This window comes from Volvox carteri (assembly GCF_000143455.1).
Source record: "Volvox carteri f. nagariensis unplaced genomic scaffold VOLCAscaffold_23, whole genome shotgun sequence".
NCBI lineage: Eukaryota > Viridiplantae > Chlorophyta > Chlorophyceae > Chlamydomonadales > Volvocaceae > Volvox > Volvox carteri.
The window spans coordinates 704,822-725,754 of NW_003307566.1; the positions used below are offsets into that span (position 1 = coordinate 704,822).

The 20,933-nt window shown below is 55.1% G+C and overlaps 3 protein-coding genes across 3 annotated transcripts in view; all 3 read left to right on the forward strand.

The window, feature by feature from the left end:
- VOLCADRAFT_91893 (uncharacterized protein) overlaps window positions 1-3,501 on the forward strand; it is a gene marked incomplete at both ends in the record, with an annotated part of 6,042 nt that extends 2,541 nt beyond the window's left edge. The window contains 5 exons of the mRNA XM_002951283.1: window positions 495-705; window positions 994-1,262; window positions 1,467-1,775; window positions 1,841-2,179; window positions 2,890-3,501. Coding sequence (XP_002951329.1) covers window positions 495-705; window positions 994-1,262; window positions 1,467-1,775; window positions 1,841-2,179; window positions 2,890-3,501 — 1,740 coding nt within the window. The remainder of the gene's footprint in view (window positions 1-494; window positions 706-993; window positions 1,263-1,466; window positions 1,776-1,840; window positions 2,180-2,889) is intronic.
- A 1,754-nt stretch (window positions 3,502-5,255) lies between these two features.
- VOLCADRAFT_91894 (uncharacterized protein) lies at window positions 5,256-18,817 on the forward strand (the record flags this gene model as incomplete). Its single annotated transcript, XM_002951284.1, has 14 exons — window positions 5,256-5,265; window positions 7,208-7,423; window positions 7,734-7,810; window positions 8,303-8,338; window positions 8,833-9,171; window positions 9,738-9,794; window positions 9,962-10,541; window positions 11,373-11,662; window positions 11,863-12,070; window positions 14,960-15,358; window positions 16,384-16,625; window positions 17,260-17,598; window positions 17,978-18,034; window positions 18,203-18,817. The coding sequence occupies 14 exons, from the start codon at window positions 5,256-5,258 to the stop codon at window positions 18,815-18,817; spliced, it is 3,465 nt and encodes a 1,154-aa protein (XP_002951330.1).
- Window positions 18,818-20,427: 1,610 nt separating this feature from the next.
- VOLCADRAFT_91895 (uncharacterized protein) overlaps window positions 20,428-20,933 on the forward strand; it is a gene marked incomplete at both ends in the record, with an annotated part of 12,508 nt that continues 12,002 nt past the window's right edge. Inside the window, one exon of the mRNA XM_002951285.1 lies at window positions 20,428-20,484. Within this exon, the coding sequence (XP_002951331.1) occupies window positions 20,428-20,484 (57 nt within the window). The remainder of the gene's footprint in view (window positions 20,485-20,933) is intronic.

The following is a 20,933-nucleotide window of genomic DNA, read 5'->3' on the forward strand; positions in this document are numbered from 1 at the left end:
AGACGCACGATGCACGAGAAAATCATCTTCTAGGTTACCACCTGCTATTTACATGATAATAATTCAATATTTGACCATATTATATTTATAACATACAATGCCACGGCAATCCCCACGCCTGTGCAGCCCAGGCAGCTGTCCGAGGCAACCCGTATGTAGTACAGCTGCGATGCAGCTGCCTTTTCAAGGACGCAAGCATAAATTGTCAAACAGCATAATCTAAAGGTACACTTAACCAGCCCAGCACTATGATGGGCAATTCTGATGCCAATTTGCCAAGTGTCATGCCCTCTTTGATTCGGCGGCTTTTACGCCGAGGACCTGGTTCTGGCATATTCGTGTATGCATCGCTTGTCTCAGTAACATTCCTTGGTCTGCTGGCGGTGATGCTGTTGCTATCTGGCGGCCGCCTGGCTGAGGTCCGCCCGGAAGGCGGGATTCCGCAGCACCGCATGGCGTTCTCCGACCCCACACGTCTCCCAACCAACATCCAGATCCGGGATCTCATCAACACGACCAACGCCACTATCACAACCACCGCCACCATCGCCTCGAACGAACATCAAACAGCGAAGGGATCTGAAAACCAACAAAAAGTTCCAAACACTGTGGCGGGCGCAAACACGGACGCGGGCGAGGATATCGGCATCTCGACCCATGCAGCACTGGCGGAGGTCCTGGAGGACCTCCTGGGAGTCGTCGCACGTGGGTATCACCGCAGCGGAATGGACCTAGTCACACGTAGAGATCCCCGCCTGCCTCTCACGAGATTTTGTTGGTTGCCCCATCATAGACCCTCGTACGTCATCCGCATGACTGGTGTTCTTTCGTAACCATCTAATCCGTATGCACACCCCTCTAATCCGTATGCACACCCCTCTAATCCGTACACCCCTCTATTCCGTATGCACACCCCTCTAATCCTTACACCCCTCTAATCCGTACACCCCTCCGATCCAAATCCACCAACACGCACATAACCTGGACACGTAGACGGCCGGCAGACGACTAAGCACTCTCATATGCAGATGCAGCAATCGGCTTTGCTGCTAGCGATTTTGGAAAGGATCCACTCAGAGGCGGAGCAGCAGCCGGATGGAGCACAGCAGCCTGCAAAATTCAGGAAATCGCAGGAGCAGGCACAGGCACAGGAACAGGTAGAAGAGCAGGCGGAGCCTCAAGTGGATCCACAAACGCAGCCGCAGCCGCTTCGGGTCCAGTTGCAGGAGCAGCAGCCTCTGCAGCAGGCAGAGCAACAGCAGGTACAGCCACAGCCACAGCAGCCGGTGCAACAGTCACCACAGCCGCCGCCGCCGCCACCACAGCCACAACTGCAGCAGCCTCAACAGCGGCCACCACAGGAGCCACCGCCGCAGCAGCCACATCCGCCGCAGCAGCCGGTGCAAGTGCAGCTGCCACAACAGATGCAGCAAGGGCAACAGCTGCAGCAGCAGCTACACTCGCAGCCGGAGGACCGGCAGATGCCGCAGTCTCGTCTACTTTACCACAGGGCCCTGAGCGAAGGAGACATGGAGCTTCCATTGCTGCAAAAGCAGGGACTGCAGCAGAAGCAACAACAGCCGCCACCGCCTCAGCAGCAGCAAAACCTCCACGTGGGGGAGCAACAGCATCAGGATCATCAGCTTCCTCAGCTGACCATCCTGATGCCAAGCACTTTCAAAGATATCGGCCGGGCGTTAATGAGCATCACCTCCGTGAAGACGCACTTGGCTCCGGAGCTGATCCGCGAGGGGATACTGCTGACACCCTGGACGGTAAGGTGGGTGGGTGGGTAAGTGCGTGACATCACACGTCATCATACGATATGTATTGTCCGCAGGAGTATCTTGCTGTGCGTCGCACGGTTTCCCCGAACATGGGCGGTCGGCCCTGCGACCCGGCATGCTACACCGGCAGCAGTAGCAAGGTCGCGCAGGCGCTACAGGCCGCCGGGCTGCTGCCCACACCGCCTGATGCAGCTAGGTCAACCAGCGCCAACAGCAGCACCGGCATCAGCACCAGCAGTAGCAGCAGTGGCGGCAGCAGCGGCGGTACGGCCTCCCTGCAGGACTACTGCGACAGCTGCGGCCCTCCGCTGTGGGTGGTTCCGGAGCATCTGGCGCTGGGGGTGGAGAGGCAGCAGATGTCGCAGATGCAAATTCACGGCTACAGGCTACAGGTGTGTGCGTGGAGGGCGGGAGGCCAGCTGCGGGGTAGATGGGATGGAATGGCTATGGACAGCTAGCACGACGGCAACGCCTGCTGCTACACGGGTGCATGGGTGTCATGCAGTTGGCCGCTCTACGGGTGTGTGCGTGGAGGGCGGGTTGGACGCCCCTGGGCCCATATTGCACCTGAAACATGAATTGGGAAACTGGTGGTTACAACTGTCGTAATGCTCATGCAAGTGCTGTTTTCCTTGCTAGGTTGCTGCGCGGATCTGTCCAGAAACATGTTGCCGTGCTTGGTCCTTGTCATCAGTTGGATGTAGATGACGGTTAAAGTTAGTTAGTTATCAAACTTCTATCCGCGCATGATGTGCAAAGCCTTTCCCCCTAAGGTACCGTCCAGGACCATTCCCCTAGCAAGTTTTCTTGTTGATCTTTTCCTTTACGCCAATGTTTACAGATGGTTTTGAAGCTCACCGTCAGCTCCCTCATCAGCACCCGCCATTACTTGGTCATGGTACGTGCCGTTGGTGGGATGGGGCGTGTATACCTGTCATGTACGGCATGTACGGCATGCACGGCTTGCACGGCTTGCACGGCTTGTATGTGGATGTGAAGGGAGGCAGGCGCGTAGGCAGGCAGCATGTGAGCGGCTGCAGTTCGGGACTAGCCCACCGCCTCTCCTCAACACGCCCTGCCCCTCCGCCCCCTCCATTTGCAGGACAGCGACGTGCTCATGGTTCGCCACGTGGGCCCTCAACAGGCGCACTGGCTGTTCCCGGAGCCAGGGAAGGCCCTCTACCAGCCCCAACGACGTAAAGTACACCACCGTTGGTGGAACACTACGGAGGCAGTCCTGGGCCTGGGGGGCTGCTTATCTGCTGACCCAGACACGAGTGTCTTCGGCGTCACCCCCGCCCTCCTCGCCACCGACATTTCTGCCAGTGTGTCCCGTTACTGGGACGAGCACCTGGGTGGCGGCTCCAGGCTGCGAGCCCTAGGGGAGCTCCTTCCCAGACGGCGGCCCTTCCTCACCGAGTACTGCTCCTACCACTTGGTGGCGGAGTGCGTCATGGGTAACGGCACGATGAACGAGTACCATGCACTGCGACGCAACGACCATTTCCTTCGTACTGCTAGCGGCGGCGGCAATGGCGGCGAGGGTGAGGTGAAGACACCGCTGCTGTACCGCGGGTCGTGGCGCAGCGGATCGTGGGCTCGCCCTGGTGGCCGCGCGACAACATGCAAGGACTGTGTCTTCCGGGTGCTTCAAAGCAACGCTGGGGTGTCAGAGTCCAAAGTGGTTAGGGACCTTGAGGAGGTGTTTGCGTGAGGTTTGCGTGTTACACATATATGCGCGGAGACAGATGAAGCGATGAGGTTTCTGACGGGGTTTGCACAGAAATGCGTTTGTGTATATCATATTTGCGTACGTACATATGCGCGTTAGTGTATCGATCTGTGGTGTGCCGACTGGTTAAGTGATAGTTATGTGTGTGTATGTGTTTCGGCCGTTCTTGGCTGGGGCTGGGGCTGGGTGGGGCTCGTGCTTGGGCCGGGCGGGGCCGGGGCTGAGGCTGCTTTTCTTGGCTGCTTTGAACAGCGCTATTTCGGTAAAGGCTCCGAACCGACAATGCATCATACCGAGGCCGGTGTTATTATCCGCATATTTTATTATTTCGGTTTTACCCGCAGACCCTCGAACGTGTACGGTACGTAGGTATCCCAGACATGGGACACGGTGCTGAGCGTTGCCCCATCGGGGGCCCTCCGTCCCGCTTCCAGTCATAATAACAACTCGTATATCTGGCTGGTGTGTGTTACAGTGACACCCAGGCCGCGTTTTCTTCACTCTGCTACGCGTTTCTCTTCCTTCTTCTTCCCTTCCTAGGTTGTCTTGGTGGATACGAAGGCATCCATCTTGTCGACCAACGAACATTCCCTGATACTTTTGATGCCGCTCGTAATGTTTTGCATGCCTGTCTGCTTGTTAAACATCTGGGCCCAGCCCGCCCGGCCCGTCCTCAAGGGATATAGCCTGCATGGGGGTTGCATGCAAGCAGTACCGCTTGGTTTGGGACGCACTGCTGGGACACTCCGTCAGCAGCCCCTCTACGGCCAGTGGGTTATCGGACATTGGCGATGACGGGTAGGTAGCTGCGTAGTTCGTGGTTGGGTTTAAGGTAGCCTCGTTATAGCACGTTGGGTGCGTTCGTAAGCAAAACAGGATGAAGTACTCTGGCGTGGTTGGAAAGCCGAGGCGTTCGACGAATTGATAGATCCACGACGATTCATACATGCTGTGCAGGGCGCAGGAAAAGGCCTTACTTTTCGCAAAATCATTAAGCAGGCAGATGATGCGTGTTGCAAATTCACCTGGACGGAAAGCTGGGTAATAACGTATATATATGCAGCAGCGGCTATCCTGGCTCGGGGGTGGGTATACCGGTACTTAGGGGACACGTAAACCCGGAACCGATGGTCATTTCGTGCGACTTAATCAGGACGGGTGAGTGGTGTATGTATGTATTTATGTATGTATGTGTATATATGTATGGATGTATGTGCTACTGCTGAAAAGGGGATAGCGTTGCACATGGTATCGGACGCGACGTACACAGCCGCGGTATGTATGCATGTATGCTTAAAGGAAGCGCACATACATACATACCTACATACATACCTACATACATTCATGGACGCTCACCTTTGTAAAGAGGGATCTGATCCCCTTGGCATCTTCCTGGAGTACTCTCTGCCTGTCTGCTGGCGTTACACACCACGCAATGATCCGACAACAACTTATACAAAAGATGCTGGATGCGCATCTTATGCGCTGATAGATTCGTATGGGCTAAGAACGGCTAGAGAACATTCTTAAACAGCTTTCATTTTTGCAGGGTGCACCCTGGGAACCAGCTTCCCTTCGTTTCCCGGGAATCCCTTCATCTAGTGGTCGTTTCGTGCTCATTCGTGCTCATTTCAGAATGAAGGGCTGAGGGGCCTTCAGAGCATATCGACGGAAATGGCCACTTAGCATGCAAAAGCCTTGTAATATCGCCATGCCAGGGATTGTTTTAATTACTTATGACGCAGGGTGCGTATGGTTGGAAAGATGCATCTAGATGCGTCTAATCATTTGCACGCTGCGTAATAATCCTGATATATATTGCAATGACGATGATGATGATGATGATGATCAGCGGGAGCTGCATCTGCGGGATGGCGGGCGGGCTGCAGAATGATCCTGATTGATAGGTTGCCTGTATGGTCCGTCGAGTATGTACGTAAGGCAGCAGGCACTAGCGGACGTGCAAGTACGCGGAATGGGGCTATAGCTGACAGCAGGCAAGGCCGTGCATGGACAACAACAAGGCTGCCGAAGCCGGCAAGGCGGAGAAGCAAAAGAAGCGAGGCTGCTCCTGCCTAGGGCTCGCGATCGTGCATACGCGTATGTCTGAACAGCTACCGGAGATAGCCGCTCCTATGGTCTCCTATATAAATATCCGCCCGCTACTGTAGGTGTTTTAAAAAAATGCTACGTGAGCCGCAAGAAGAGATCGCCGCTTTCATGACTTTTAATAATCGCATGGGCATAAGGGTGTATTTCCAGTGCGGATTAAGGCCAGGGATTAGCGTTAATCCCTGCGCTAATCCCGGCAGTGGAAATCCCACCGGGATTAAGCAGGATTAGCCGGGGATTAAGAAATTCCTCAGGACACCGTGTTCTCTAATCAGAAGATTAGCGGGAGCTAGCAAGAGATTAGGAAAGAACATAAACTGAACTTGATGCCCATGTATTTACCTGGCAACCTGTGACAAAAAAGTTATTACCTGGCTCGAGCCAGGTAGTAACTTTCCGTATCTGGATTAGCATTCACGGCGCCATGTCTGACGTTAATTTCTAGGTAGTTCCATATATATGATCTCAAATAAGCAATTCCTGTTTTGGGTTGCTCAAAAGGTGATGAAGAGATGAACGGCGAGAAGAGTGCGCTTCCTGTTCATATCTAATACTGATTCAATTCCTAATGCCCAAACTAGTTCAGAACTTAACAATTTTAGCTTCAGAATCACATAGGAAGTATGCATCGCCCTTTGTACGGCCTTAATCCCAGCGCTAATCCCAGGCCTTAAGAATTGCCAGGGATTAGCCGGGGATTAGCCGGGAATAGCGGGACCTTAATCCCTGGCCTTAATCCGCACTGGAAATACACCCTAAGTAACATTGTGTACTTAATCATCTATAACACGTCGCAAAAAAATAATCTTTATACTTGTGAATCCCAAGATACAGAAGCATGCTACGTAATAAATAAGTTAAAGATGTGTAATGCTTCACTGCTGTCATGTCAAAAGGGTTCGCACGAGGCAGCGGCGGCGGTTGATTTGAGGCCTGTTGGGGCAGCAGCGCAGCAGCAACAGCAGCAGCGTCTTGTCCCAACTTGTTGATCGCACCTACGAGGTAACATATTATTGTACAACCACGATGCAGCTGGTGATTAATAAGTCTGTGATGTCGTCAATCAAAGATTAAGTACGTGGGCTGAGCGCCGTCGGTCGGCCAGTTTGAGCCCAATATTATTGTTATTGCGGCGCACTCATCCCATATCTTAAACCGTCCTCAGCGGCAGCCATCATGAACGTTTTGCTTCGGCTCGCGCGTCGAGGCCCTGATTCCGCTGCACCTGCTTGTGCAGCACTACGGAGTACACAAATCGCAAGGACAACCCTGCTGCTGGCGGTGCTGCTGGTGGTGACGCTGCTGCTGCTGCTGTTCTCTGCTGGCGACATCCTGGCTAATAACGCCAGCAGCTCAGGAGGAGGACGTCGTTCGCACCTTCCGCACCGCCGCCGCGTTGCGTCTTTGGACTCCAACCAACTCACCACCCCAAAAAATATCAACATCATCAGCAATCAGACCTCCTCCACCTCCACCTCCACCGCCACCTCCACCTCCACCGCCACCTCCACCGCCACCGCCACCACCTCCAACACCACCTCCACCTCCACCGCCACCTCCACCTCCAACACCACAGCCACCAACCAGCACCGAGTCGGAGAGGCTTCTGCTGTCGGCAGCCAGCAAGAGGCGGTAGGAGGAGATGAGGTGGACACGAACAACGATGATCCCACCGTCGGCATGGATGACAATAATGAACACATGGACATTGATGATATCCATACCGGTGTCGGCCACCCCAGCCGCGAGGCTCTGGAGGAAGTAATATTCGGACTTCTGGGCAACGCCACAAGTGAGTGTGCGGCTTCCTTTACTAGAGGATTTTCGGCGCTTGGGTGAGATGTGTACTTGAACACTTCGAAGAGGTGATTTTGCTTGATGGAGGTGATGGCTGTTACCTGGCAGCGTCTGTTTTGGCTTTTTGGTTGTCATGAGGTTTAGGTTTAGGATCCATTTACCTGATGATGCGTCCGCCGCCGCGGAAAGCTCCCCGGATGATGGGGTGGACAGCATCGCCTGCTGGTAGCTGCAAACCCCGGACTTGGCCCGACCGGAACCCACATTTCCACGCACGCCCACACGTGCGTGCGCAAATCCAACAGACGGCCAGGATCCGACGCAGCAACCGCACATACTGACGCAGCTATCGTCGATGCTGGAAGGCTTGCTGCGAGGCCAGGTGCAGGGGCAGGTGCAGGGGCAGGCGCAGGGGCACATGCAGCAGTCTCAACCACCACAGCAGCAACAGCAGCCTCACCAACTTCAGCAACAGCCACAGCACCGGCCAGGAACTCAGCTTCCACTGCAACAGCAGCAGCAGCAGCAGTCACGGCAGCCACCGGAGGACTTGCAGCTGTCACGGTCGCGTACACTGTACCACCTGTCCAAAGGGGAACAGACCATACAGCTTCCTCAGTCGCAACAACAGGATCAGCAACAATCACACCAACAACCACGGCAACAATCACACCAACAACAACGGCAGCAGCCACGGCAGCAGCCACGGCAGCAGCCACGGCAGCAGCCACGGCAGCAGCCACGGCAGCATGATCAGCTACAACAGCAGAATCATCAGTTTCCTCAGCTGACCATCCTGTTGCTGACCACTTTCAAAGATATCGGCCGGGCGTTATTGAGCATCACTTCCGTGAAGACGCACTTGGCTCCGGAGCTGATTCGCGAGGCGATACTGCTGACACCCTGGACGGTAAGGTGGATGGGTGGGTAAGTGCGTGGGCGCGTAGTAGTAGCTATAGTACAGTACGGCACATGCATTGTCTATAAAGGCGCTAAGGCACCCTGACAGCGTCTTAAGAAGCCTTTTCACAGCGACCAGCCACCACTCTCTGTGTGTGTGTGTGTGTGTGTGTGTGTGTGTGTGTGTGTGTGCGTGTGTGTGTGTGTGTGCGTGTGGTGTGCGTGTGCGTGTGTGTATATGTGTGTTTGTGTCTCCGAACCATCACAGGCTGAACCATCATTTTCCTAGGATTGCGGAACCGCATTAGACTTGGACCCGCAACCCAAGGAACTAACTCAGGAAGCAGTTATGCTGCATCCATGCCAGCAAGTACAGGTCATGGGTTTTGGGGTTTTAGGGTTTTAGCGTTAACCCCATTATATATCCCACCGAGCGGCCATAACGAGGGGAATCGCATGGCCGCCTCGTATGCAACATCTATGAAAGTTCTTCACCTCTCGCAGGAGTATCTTGCTGTGCGTCGCACGGTTTCCCCGAACATGGGCGGCCGGCCCTGCGACCCGGCATGCTACACCGGCAGCAGTAGCAAGGTCGCGCAGGCGCTACAGGCCGCCGGGCTGCTGCCCACACCGCCTGATGCAGCTAGGTCAACCAGCGCCAACAGCAGCACCGGCATCAGCACCAGCAGTAGCAGCAGTGGCGGCAGCAGCGGCGGTACGGCCTCCCTGCAGGACTACTGCGACAGCTGCGGCCCTCCGCTGTGGGTGGTTCCGGAGCATCTGGCGCTGGGGGTGGACAGGCAGCAGATGTCGCAGATGCAAATTCACGGCTACAGGCTACAGGTGTGTGCGTGGAGGGCGGGAGGCCAGCTGCGGGGTAGATGGGATGGAATGGCTATGGACAGCTAGCACGACGGCAACGCCTGCTGCTACACGGGTGCATGGGTGTCATGCAGTTGGCCGCTCTACTCGGCAGTATGTAACCCCCGGCCATAGCGAATCCGAAATCGGACCTGCCAATATTGTTTATTGCCATATCGCGTTTGCTGTGGTGTAGCATTAAGAAGTATAAAATGCGTTATGTACTGGCCTAGTTGTAGGCTACCACGCAGCTGTTGTGGTACTTCTGCTTCTGTGTGTGTGTTACATGGTTGGGGGTGCGTGACCCCATACCTGTAAAACAACCCATACGAGCCGAAGGCCCAGGGGCTGCTTGTGCTTCTGCTTCTGCTTTTGCTGCTGTATGCTGACCACCATACTGCCGCACACAACCGTCAATATACTGGGGAGACAGTGAACTCTTACCGCCGCTCCTTGCTTGAAAGACTGAAGCCCCGTCCGAAGGCCGTTTTTTCACCAGCGTGTCTTGCCGTACCTTTCCCTCCTTTATATCATAATTATTTCCGCAGATGATTTTGAAGCTCACCGTCAGCTCCCTCATCAGCACCCGCCATTACTTGGTCATGGTACGTGCCGTTGGTTGTCATGTACGGCATGCATGGCTTGCACGGCATGTATGTGGATGTAAAGGGAGGCAGGCGCGTAGGCAGGCAGCATGGGAGCAGCTGCAGTTCGGGACTAGCCCACCGCCTCTCCTCAACACGCCCTGCCCCTCCGCCCCCTCCATTTGCAGGACAGCGACGTGCTCATGGTTCGCCACGTGGGCCCTCAACAGGCGCACTGGCTGTTCCCGGAGCCAGGGAAGGCCCTATACCAGCCCCAACGACGTGTCGTACATCACCGTTGGTGGAACACTACGGAGGCAGTCCTGGGCCTGGGGGGCTGCTTATCTGCTGACCCAGACACGAGTGTCTTCGGCGTCACCCCCGCCCTCCTCGCCACCGACATTTCTGCCAGTGTGTCCCGTTACTGGGACGAGCACCTGGGTGGCGGCTCCAGGCTGCGAGCCCTAGGGGAGCTCCTTCCCAGACGGCGGCCCTTCCTCACCGAGTACTGCTCCTACCACTTGGTGGCGGAATGCGTCATGGGTAACGGCACGATGAACGAGTACCATGCACTGCCGCGACACCGCCGCCTCCTTTCTAATGGGGCATCTGTCGGGAACAGGGATGAGCTGGAGGGCGAGAACGCGCCGCCGGTGCTGTACCGCGGGTTGTGGCAGAGCGGATCGTGGTCAAAGCCCGGGGGACGCGCGACGGTGTGCAAGGACTGTGTTTTCTTGGTAGTGCAGAGCGACACGGGGGTGCCCGAGGGTAAGGTGGTCGACGACCTGGCGGAGGTGTTTTTGTGAGGGGGGTTTGCAAGGGTGCTGTATAATCGTGCATCGATCACGGCTCCCTGAATATCTATATTTGTGTTGATGGACCTTTACGAGCACATTCTATACGGCTCAGTGTCTAGTGGTACCCGCTCTATTTGTTCACCAGTCGAAATGTGGGCTAGGTACGTACGTGTGTATATATGTGTATATGAATGTCTGTGCAAAATTTCTGTGTGCATGTAAGTAGGGTGGGTAGGTGGATTCGAAGCACCGTGGCGCTATTTTGGAAAGCATTTGCCGACCCTAGTGTGCCTGTATGTATGCATATATATATTCTGGAGATGCATGTGTCGTTGCTGCTGCATGTGGCCGAGATGTATGTGCGTGATGGCAGCAGGAAGGCGTAGCAGCCTAGGCCTCCGAGGCCAGTGCACAACTTGCTGCACTGTTGGCTGAGGAGGAGGTAAAGGCATGGGAACTGAAGAAGACTTCCTCATAGGGCCTACCCGACTAGGCTGCTGGCAGCGAAATGGCCACCGAATAAGACCAACGGCGGCCCCAGCAGGATTACTTAGCGCAGCAGTGAAATACGCCTGTAAGATGTTAAGGCCCATATACCCATGGCCCTGCTACCACCTACTCCGGAACTAGTAGCTTATGTATAACGTGCGCAATGACACCGCTTGGCAAGCGGCAAGCTGAGTTGCCATGAACGGCGGAGAATGTACGGCATACGATGGAATGCGGAGTGACTTATCAGTGCGGATGCGGCTAGACCTGGCGTCCGTGGGTGCACACGAGGCCGCGCTCTCTGCCCACACAGACCTGCTGACCAGCCAGGTCGCGCGGGGTTGCCAGAGGAGCAAGGCCCCCTGGCTCGTTCCGGGCATTGGGCAGGTGGCGCCCGACAAGAAGTACCCGCTGCGGCAGCTCTGGAGCAGTGTCCGCACGTGCGGCCGTGGGCGATCCGGAACCGCCGCTGGCACGCGCGGTGGTCGAGGGTGTGGACGCAGCAGTGGCGGGAGAACTGGGCGCGGGACAGGGCGCGTGGAGAGCAACACAGGCGGTGGAGCCGAGGAGGCATGGGTGTCTGGAGAGAACGATGTGATTCAGGTGAAGGAGTGTTTGCTCGTTTCCGGACTGCTTGCAACCAGGGCTGCCTTGTAACCCTTTTGGAACCTGGGGAGCATGTTGAACAAGGTCGAGGGGTGCTGATGGGTTATGTCAACGTTCAACATCAGGGCAGCTTGTTGGGTCTTACCCTGATATTTTACCTTGAACGTAAGCACTGGGTGTTGCTGCCCCCCCCCCAGGATGAGGATACCACCAACTACGATGCGTTCAAGGAGTGGGTCGGCGAGGTGCCAAGAGCAGCTAAGGGCGAAGCTGGCAAGCACAGGCGGGGTGGCGGTGATGACGACGACCTGGGTGCGAGGTCGGGGCGCAAGGTTGGAAATAAACGGCTGAAGGGGAACAAGGGCGCAGGCCGGGGCAGGGGTGCAAGCAAGGGGACCGCCAGAGGTGCGGGGAAGGGCGGCGCAGGCAAGGGAGGGCGGAGGGGGCGGACAGAGGAGGGTAGCTCGGAGGGTGGGTCGGACGCTGGTGAGGAAGAGGTCCTAGCCGCTGGCGCTGGGGAGGAGTCCAGCTCGGAGGACACGGGCAAATATAGCGAAGCTAGCAGCAGCAACAGTGGCAGTGGCAGCAGCGGCAGTGGTGGAAGCGAGCAATAACATGGCAGCAGTGATGAGCGCTTGGGGGTGCACACACCAGGTCGGCCCCAGGCAGGATGGGACAGACCAATCCCAATAGGTGCCGGTACATGTCATGCATCGGGGGTTTCATCCGTAGGAGTAAGCAGTAGGCACGAACTCTGCAAGTGGTGGTGAGACTTCTTGGCGAGCACTTGCTGTATGGGGGTGACATGAACGCTGTTTTCGAGGACGATGGTTGGGATGAATGCATCAGGCTGTCAGGCTGGCTGGTTGGCGTTGTGAGTCCAAAGCGCCTTGGTCCACAAGCATACTGAGACTTAGGCAACTTTGACAAGGGGTTCGCGTCCATCTTGAGGCTTGCCGCAGTATTCACCAAATCGTTAATTTAACACGCAGTAAGCGTCACATCGCAGAGTAATATCTGCCCGTGTAACCCGTGATAACAGGGTATTCACCCGTAATTGTGCGCGTAATTGGTTACATGCGCCCGTAATTCGCCTGCAGCACCGCGTAATATCCACCCGTAATCACTGGGTCTTCACCCGTAATTGTGCGCGTATTTGGTTACATGCGCCCGAAATTCACCTGCAGCACCGCGTAATATCCACCCGTAATTCCGGGGTAGTCGCCTGTAAATGTTCACCCGTATCCTTGTGCTCAAATTACGGGACCCGTAACGTGTTACGGACCCGTAATTTCTGTCAAATTACGGGTGGATTGACCCAAATTTACGGGTAAAATGACCCCCGTTTTCCCAGAGTGTGATAGAAGCCAATAACGGATAGCTCATTCAGACTTACAAGTTACACAGGTAAGCAGCAGTACAGTACAGGCATGAGACCAGAGAGACATGATGAATGGCTGATGTTGCAGAGCTTTATCCGACAACCCATCGAACCACATAACCATAACATAACCATCGGCACAGCCGCCCGAACACGAACACTGTTTAGGACATGATATGACCTAAAAGATAGTCCCTGGCGAGACGGTAGAGTCCCCACATTTTCATGTCATCACTGATAGTTTCAGGTGCTTTGGTAGAGGGTGCACCCACCCACGTGGGTGGGCAATTCACCGATGGTAACGGCCAAGTCCTTAGCAACCGCAGGCCGGTCAGCAGTACTGTGCTTAGAATTGCCGCCCTGCATCGCGATGGGTGCCCTAAGGGAATACAAAAGTAGTTCGGGCAGGGCGCACTACGTTTTGATTTTGCATATTTGCGGAAGTGTGCGCACCACACCACTACCTCGCTGACGAATCACCAACCTTACTGGCACCGTAGCGTATTGCGCCAGATCCTGCTTTTGTGGAAGCAATGGCAGCACGAGGGCAGTGGATTGCAAAGGTTCGGTGCTAGCACTAGCACAGACGTTGGAAAGAGGATTTGGGACAAAGCACCACGAAGGCTCGCTGCCGCATTGTGATGTGGTATCCGGGGCATATCACGGGATCAGCATCCGCCGATGTAAGAGGTAGGGGCCTATAGGTTACCAAAAGTTCTACTGGCGCGGATACAGTCGCTGCTCAGAGGGTCCCTAGGTGCTTCAAATGTCTGTGATGTGACTGGTGATGGGCTCGTGCTAGCTCGGATGGGGTGTCGGGACCGGGGCGGAGTGCGCGATCCGTGATTGCAAGGAAGGAGGAGCTTCGGAGCCACCGGACTGGTCAATGCGCCTTTCACCCTCTACATGAGGTTGGGCAGGCGGTGAAGCACATCCCCAACGGAAAGGCCATAGGATGCGAGAGGGTGTCGGCAGAGTGCTATTAGTCCGCCACCAGGAGAGGGTAATCGAGCACCGATGCTGCGGAAGATAGCACAGAAATAAGCCAGCTACTCGGCACTAGTAGTGCCTCTACTACATATGTATCCTTTTATTTGAGAGCACTAGGGCAACGGGTTACTTCCTTGAGCAGCTCACTACCGCGGTTGTGTTACGCTCCGGCCGGAGCGTAACACAACTCAAGGTGTAACACACACACACACACACACACACACACACACACACACACACACACATACACACACACACACATACACACATACACACACGCAATATAGCCTTGCAGCAGGACAGTTCGATATAGTTTTATGGATCCTCTGTTCGGAGTCGTGGTCCATGCATCCTCACAATCTGTGGCTTTGGCTGCGGCGTCGGCGGCGGACACAAAGCTGTTGATAACAGGGGGGAAAGGTGCATCGGAAATTTACAACTCTTAACGCAATACGAAATAAACATTGAAATCACAATGCAATCTCCGCATGCTGTCAGAGATATGAGCGGTAGACGAGGCAGCTACGAGGCAAGCAGAATCTGGAGCATATCTTGGAGCACTCGTCGAGGACAACAGACACACAAAGGACGTAAAGGCGGACAGGCAGAATGATTTAGCCTTTAGATGACATTTATATATAATAGCTGAAATTACCTTCAAGTTATATAGCGCCTTTGCACAAGGCAATGCTCATGCATAGGGAAGCTCAGCCAGCAGTTGTACACACGTGCCGGCCTGTTGATTGGACCGGCGGGCCTTCGAGGTAACCGACACATGCAACTGCCGCGCAGCTGCTGACTCAAGAAGCATATAACCCCACCAAATACTCTTGGACTGATGCATAACTGCTGATAAGCTAAGATGGCAGCCACATTTATGACTCATCTGCTTCGACTTTCACGCCAACTCCGCGACTCTGCAGTCTCTAATGCAGCGATCGGGAGAATAACTCTGCTGGCGATGCTGCTGGGTTTGGTGCTGCTGCTCCCTGGGAGCCACCTGTCCAGCATCACTTCGAGCGGACGTCCCCATCGCCGCCGCATAGCGTACACGCCTTCCAGGCAGCAGCTCGTCATCACCAACAATGTCAACAGCATCATCAGCGACCGCACCACCTCCACCTCCACCTCCACCGCCACCTCCACCTCCAGCACCACAGCCACCAACCAGCACCGAGTCGGAGAGGCCTCTGCTGTCGGCAGCCAGCAAGAGGCGGCTGGTGGAGATGAGGTGGGAGCTGCAGATGTGGCCACGGACTACTACTACTACACAAAAAAGGATGTAAACACGGACAAGGACAAGGACACGGGAACGGAAGCGGGTACGTATGAGGAGTGTTTCTATAGACAATCCACGAGGCACGCATGGCCGTTTGGGCGCGTCCTGCCAATGCAGCGGCAGCATGGAAACGCAGTCCACAAAGCATGGAGCCTCACACCTGTACGCTATCCCACATGCGTTTTATAGAAGGAAAGGCCATGCAGCGCAAGTATGTGTACCCATGCATTGAGGACTACTGCAAGCAACCACGTAAGCTAAGTCATCGCTTGACTTGGCGGTGACAGCGTCCCCACGTATCTACTTCAGCAGTCAAGAGGATTTACTATTCCAGAGGTTGCACCTCGAGAATGTCTTGGAACTTGTGTAAAGGCTCCTTTTCATTGAAGTAGGGGATATTGTTGTTGTTGTTGTTACGTGGTCGTGGGTGCGTTCCCGTTACCTGCAAACCACCCTAATACGAGCCGCGGGCTCAAGGGCTGCCAGATCGCCTTATAAGCACCATCCTACCTCGCACTTCAAACAAAGCAACTGATAAAGGATACTAACGGCCAAAGGGAACGATATGGTTGCGGTGGGACCATAAGTAGGGGATGTGCGTGGTTCGGGAGTTTTGCATGGTCCTATCCATCCTAGGCATGGAACGGCCACAACGGACTCCAAGCAAGCTGTTGACCGGCGGGGTCAGTTCCAGCTCACGCCTGGAGCGAGCAGCCACGGCCCCACCCATAGCACTCCAATAGAGGCCTCATGTACACTCGGGTTTACGCACTAGGGAACACAAGGTCATACATATGCGTCATGCATGTGTGTGTGCCATGCATGTATGTGTCAGACTCGCTATTTGCCGCTTCCATCAGCTAGCTTTACTAGCCTTGCTCTTAATTATGTTACTTTATCCGGGATGTTTTGTGGCGATGGTAATAACTGGTAATTCTATTACCAGGTATTTCCTTTTGAGGACTGTGGTGTATTGCTTTAGGTGATCTACGGGTATGATGCCCATCCGGCAGGTCATAGCGTACGGGTACCATTTTAGGGTCTCCCCATACACTTGCAAATGCACAGGCGGTCATCATACGACCCAGGATTTGCAGCAGCCCCGGCCGCGTCTCTTGCACCAACGGACTTTGGATGGGCAGGGCCCCGAGCAACAGGTACAACAGCAGAATCATCAGCTTCCCCAGCTGACCATCCTGTTGCTGACCACTTTCAAAGATATCGGCCGGGCGTTAATGAGCATCACCTCCGTGAAGACGCACTTGGCTCCGGAGCTGATCCGCGAGGGGATACTGCTGACACCCTGGACGGTAAGGTGGATGGGTGGGTAAGTGCGTGAGCGCGACGGTGCCACACGGCACGTACGGGGTAGCTTCTTATATGGGCTAACTTTATGCTACAAGTTACAAGTTCCGCATAAGTGCGGGGGTGTCCGTAAAAGCCGGGGGCCCATGGACGGTTTATGCTAACTAGCCCAGGCCGACCTTCCACAACACTAGCTAGGCGAGGTGACCTCTCGGATGCATGATGCACGTATGGTGCAGCATCGCGCATAGGTGGTCCAGCCTTACGTATTATTATATCTCTTATTACGCCCCGCTGACGAGCAGAATGGACAGTCAATTTCTCATGACTACTGAAGGGATGCAGGCAGGGACTAAAAGGAACTCACAGAAGCAACTATCTATGCCGTATCCAACAGCAGCCAACCAACGGAAAACGGCATCCATGACAATAAGTACAACAGCTTAAGGCACATGAATCCCCGTAAGGCACAACAGCCAAGCCTTCTGCGGGCCGCCCCCGCACCCCCTTATCGATGCAGCTGCAGCCGATTTCCCGCATGCGGACGGCCCTTCCCCATACAGCATGCCCGTACCCTAAATCCCCTCACGGTCTCGCAAACACCACGCAGACGAGGATTGTTTTACGAAATAATCGCAGGAGTATCTTTCGTTGCGTCGCACGGTTTCCCCGAACATGGGCGGTCGGCCCTGTGACCCGGCATGCTACACCGGCAGTAGTAGCAAGGTCGCGCAGGCGCTACAGGCCGCCGGGCTGCTGCCCACACCGCCTGATGCAGCTAGGTCAACCAGCGCCAACAGCAGCACCGGCATCAGCACCAGCAGTAGCAGCAGTGGCGGCAGCAGCGGCGGTACGGCCTCCCTGCAGGACTACTGCGACAGCTGCGGCCCTCCACTGTGGGTGGTTCCGGAGCATCTGGCGCTGGGGGTGGAGAGGCAGCAGATGTCGCAGATAGACATTTACAACTACAGACTGCAGGTTTGTGCGTCGGGGCCAGGAGGCTAGCTGTTGGGTAGATGAGAAGAATTTATCGATCGGAATGAGTGTGCTGTAATGTACCGGACATACTGGACGGTATTTCCTCGGGTGTTTTTGTACGTCCCCTACACTACCCCCTACCCCGGTCGGGGTAAGCCCGGCTGGGGCGGGGGCGGGTTAAAAACCCTAATCCCCAGAGTACGGAGGGTAAGTATGTCGCGGGGATGGTGTTTTACGACCGCCGAACGCATGCTGGCGACTACGGCTCGTGCCGGCGGACTCTCATCACATGCTACTTTGCAAGTAAGGCCTCTCCTCTCAGGGCGCTTCCCCAAGTGCCATCCCCGTTCCCTCCTTTATATCATAATTATTTCCGCAGATGATTTTGAAGCTCACCGTCAGCTCCCTTATCAGCACCCGCCATTACTTGGTCATGGTACGTGCCGTTAGTGGGATGGGGTGTGTATACCTGTCATGTACGGCATCTATGTGGATGTAAAGGGAGGCAGGCGCGTAGGCAGGCGGCATGTGAGCGGCTGCAGTTCGGGACTAGCCCACCGCCTCTCCTCAACACGCCCTGCCCCTCCGTCCCCTCCATTTACAGGACAGCGACGTGCTCATGGTTCGCCACGTGGGCCCTCAACAGGCGCACTGGCTGTTCCCGGAGCCAGGGAAGGCCCTATACCAGCCCCAACGACGTGTCGTACATCACCGTTGGTGGAACGCTACAGAGGCAGTCCTGGGCCTGGGGGGCTGCTTACCCACCCATCCGGAAACTCGTGTCTTCGGCGTCACCCCCGCCCTCCTCGCCACCGACATTTCTGCCAGTGCGGCCCGTTACTGGGACGAGCACCTGGGTGGCGGCTCCAGGCTGCGAGCCCTAGGGGAGCTCCTTCCCAGACGGCGGCCCTTCCTCACCGAGTACTGCTCCTACCACTTGGTGGCGGAGTGCGTCATGGGTAACGGCACGATGAACGAGTACCATGCACTGCCGCGACACCGCCGCCTTCTTCACACTGCTGGCGGCGGCGGCAATGGCGGTGACGACGATACGGCTCCGCCGCCGGTGCTGTACCGCGGGTTATGGCGCAACGGATCCTGGCTACAGCCCGGAGGTCGTGCGACAACATGCAAGGACTGTATTTTCCTGGTGGTCCAGAGCAACGCGGGGGTGTCAGAGTCCAGAGTGGTTGGAGACCTTGAGGAGGTGTTTGCATGAGGGTCAAGACTGTAGCCTGTTCATCGGTCATACACTGCGGTCGTACTGACTAGCTGATGTAGGGAGCGAGCCACGGCATGCTGTCATTTTACTCTGTACTTACTACGCTTATAGGGGTAGCATGATGCTAGCTAGCTAGTTATGTGTAGCCACATTGCATGTTGTTGTTGTTGTTGTTGTTGTTGTTGTTACATGGTCGTGGGTGCGTTCCCCGTACCTGCAAACCACCCTAGTACGAGCCGAGGGCTCAAGGGCTGCCAAATCGCCTATAAGCACCATCCTACCTCGCACTTCCAGCGAAACAAGTGATGAAGTATACTAACGACCAAAGGGAACGATAGAGTTGCGGTGAGACCATATACGTTCCAGCATCCTTGCCAGGCGTTCAGGTTCCCACTTCATAGCGTCCTTCATATGTTCGAAGCGTGGAAAGCCCATATCAGATCTGATTCCGTCGTAAACCGGGCAGTCCAGCAAAATGTGTTTCTCATCCTCGATGTGGCTACCAGTGCCGCAGCAAGGGCATACTCGCTCCTCCCTAGGTATATAACGCCGTCCCTTACGCGTTCTGTTAGCCGCCAGTGCCCAACAGCAAAGCCTAAACTGCATAAGCTTGCGATTCGCCGAACGTGGGATAAACATTGTGATGTGCGGGAGCACCTCCTTCCTGCCCGCTTGCTCGGCCGCCAGCCCCATCCAATGCTTATACTTCGCCATGTGAATTCCTGGTTGCTTGCCGTCTGACGGATACACGTCAGGCTGGACATCTAAACGCGTATGCTTCCAACCACTCATTAATCGGTCCTTGAACTCCAAAATCACACCTTCTGGCATTGGTTTGTTCATCAGCCACTCCACTCGTTCGTCTACCTCGTGTAGCCCTTGTGGGGCCTCTTTCCATACATCGTGCCCATGTGTAGTGATCGGTGGTATGCATTTCTTCATCCATATGTACGGCAGCTCCATGACCGGGCAAATGCCGTGCAAACGACTTGTAAATATATGTGTGTGTGTTACATGGTTGGGGTTGCGTGACCCCATACCTGTAAGACTACCCATACGAGCCGAAGGCCCAAGGGCCGTAAATAGATGTACCTCGATTTCCAGCGGCCTTGTTGGCCCAGTTCTCAATCACCTTCGTTGCAGCATGTGTGATGTATTTGATAATGTAATTATACATATGATGTGTGGGACTGGGGGGTCATATCTTCACAATGCGGCTGCTACCCGGCAGACCCTGCCTCATCCAGTCACCCTAGCCATCCAACTTTTCAGTAGGGTCCACTGCTGGTGAGTCCGCCCCCGGCTGGTGTGTGGCCCAGTCCGAGGGTTGAATACACCGCCCGAGATGCATGTCTGAGAGGGTGTCTGAGAGGGAGGGTGTCTAGGAGCGGGATTATTTTTCAATGGTTCCGGAGTAAACTCAACTCGTACTTCACTTCGTTTACCTCCGCCCGCATGCATGCAGTGCCTACGTGAGGTTTTACCCTTATTAGATCGTACTAAGCCCTATCTGGTTGGTTGGTTGGGGGTTGGGTGGGTGTCTGTAAAGCTGTGGGCACAGATAAGAAGAGTCGAGTTTGGCACGCTGGATTGGTCCCTCTGTCTCTATGACATGGCGAGGAGGGTGTCTAGAGGGCAGAATACCCATGTGGCTATGTACGGAGGTGGGTAACCTAACCCACGGGTAGGGGTAACCCTTACCAAGGGGTCGGGGTGATACACTACTGATGGGTAACAGACAGGGTAACCCATGTTTACGTTCACACCTGCGCCTGTCTCGCCTGTCTACACACGCAAACATACATGTCTTCACCAATCACTTGTGAATGCCCAATTATCAATATTGCCACAATAAAACATGCCTTGTTTTGAAACCTAAGGATAAGGCACAGCTGCAGCCTAGATGCAAGGAAGCGGACGAACAGGCGTACGTAGGCAGAGCAAATTGGGGACCACGAGAAGCCGCCAGCGAAGCCAATAAATATTCCTATCAAAAGATCCAGGCACTTACCGCCGCTCCGGACCCAAGACCTAAAACTCGCGGACCAGCCATCATGCGGCAATGTAAAGTCAGTCAATAGCTTAAGTACGTACTTAGAGCTGGAAATTAGCA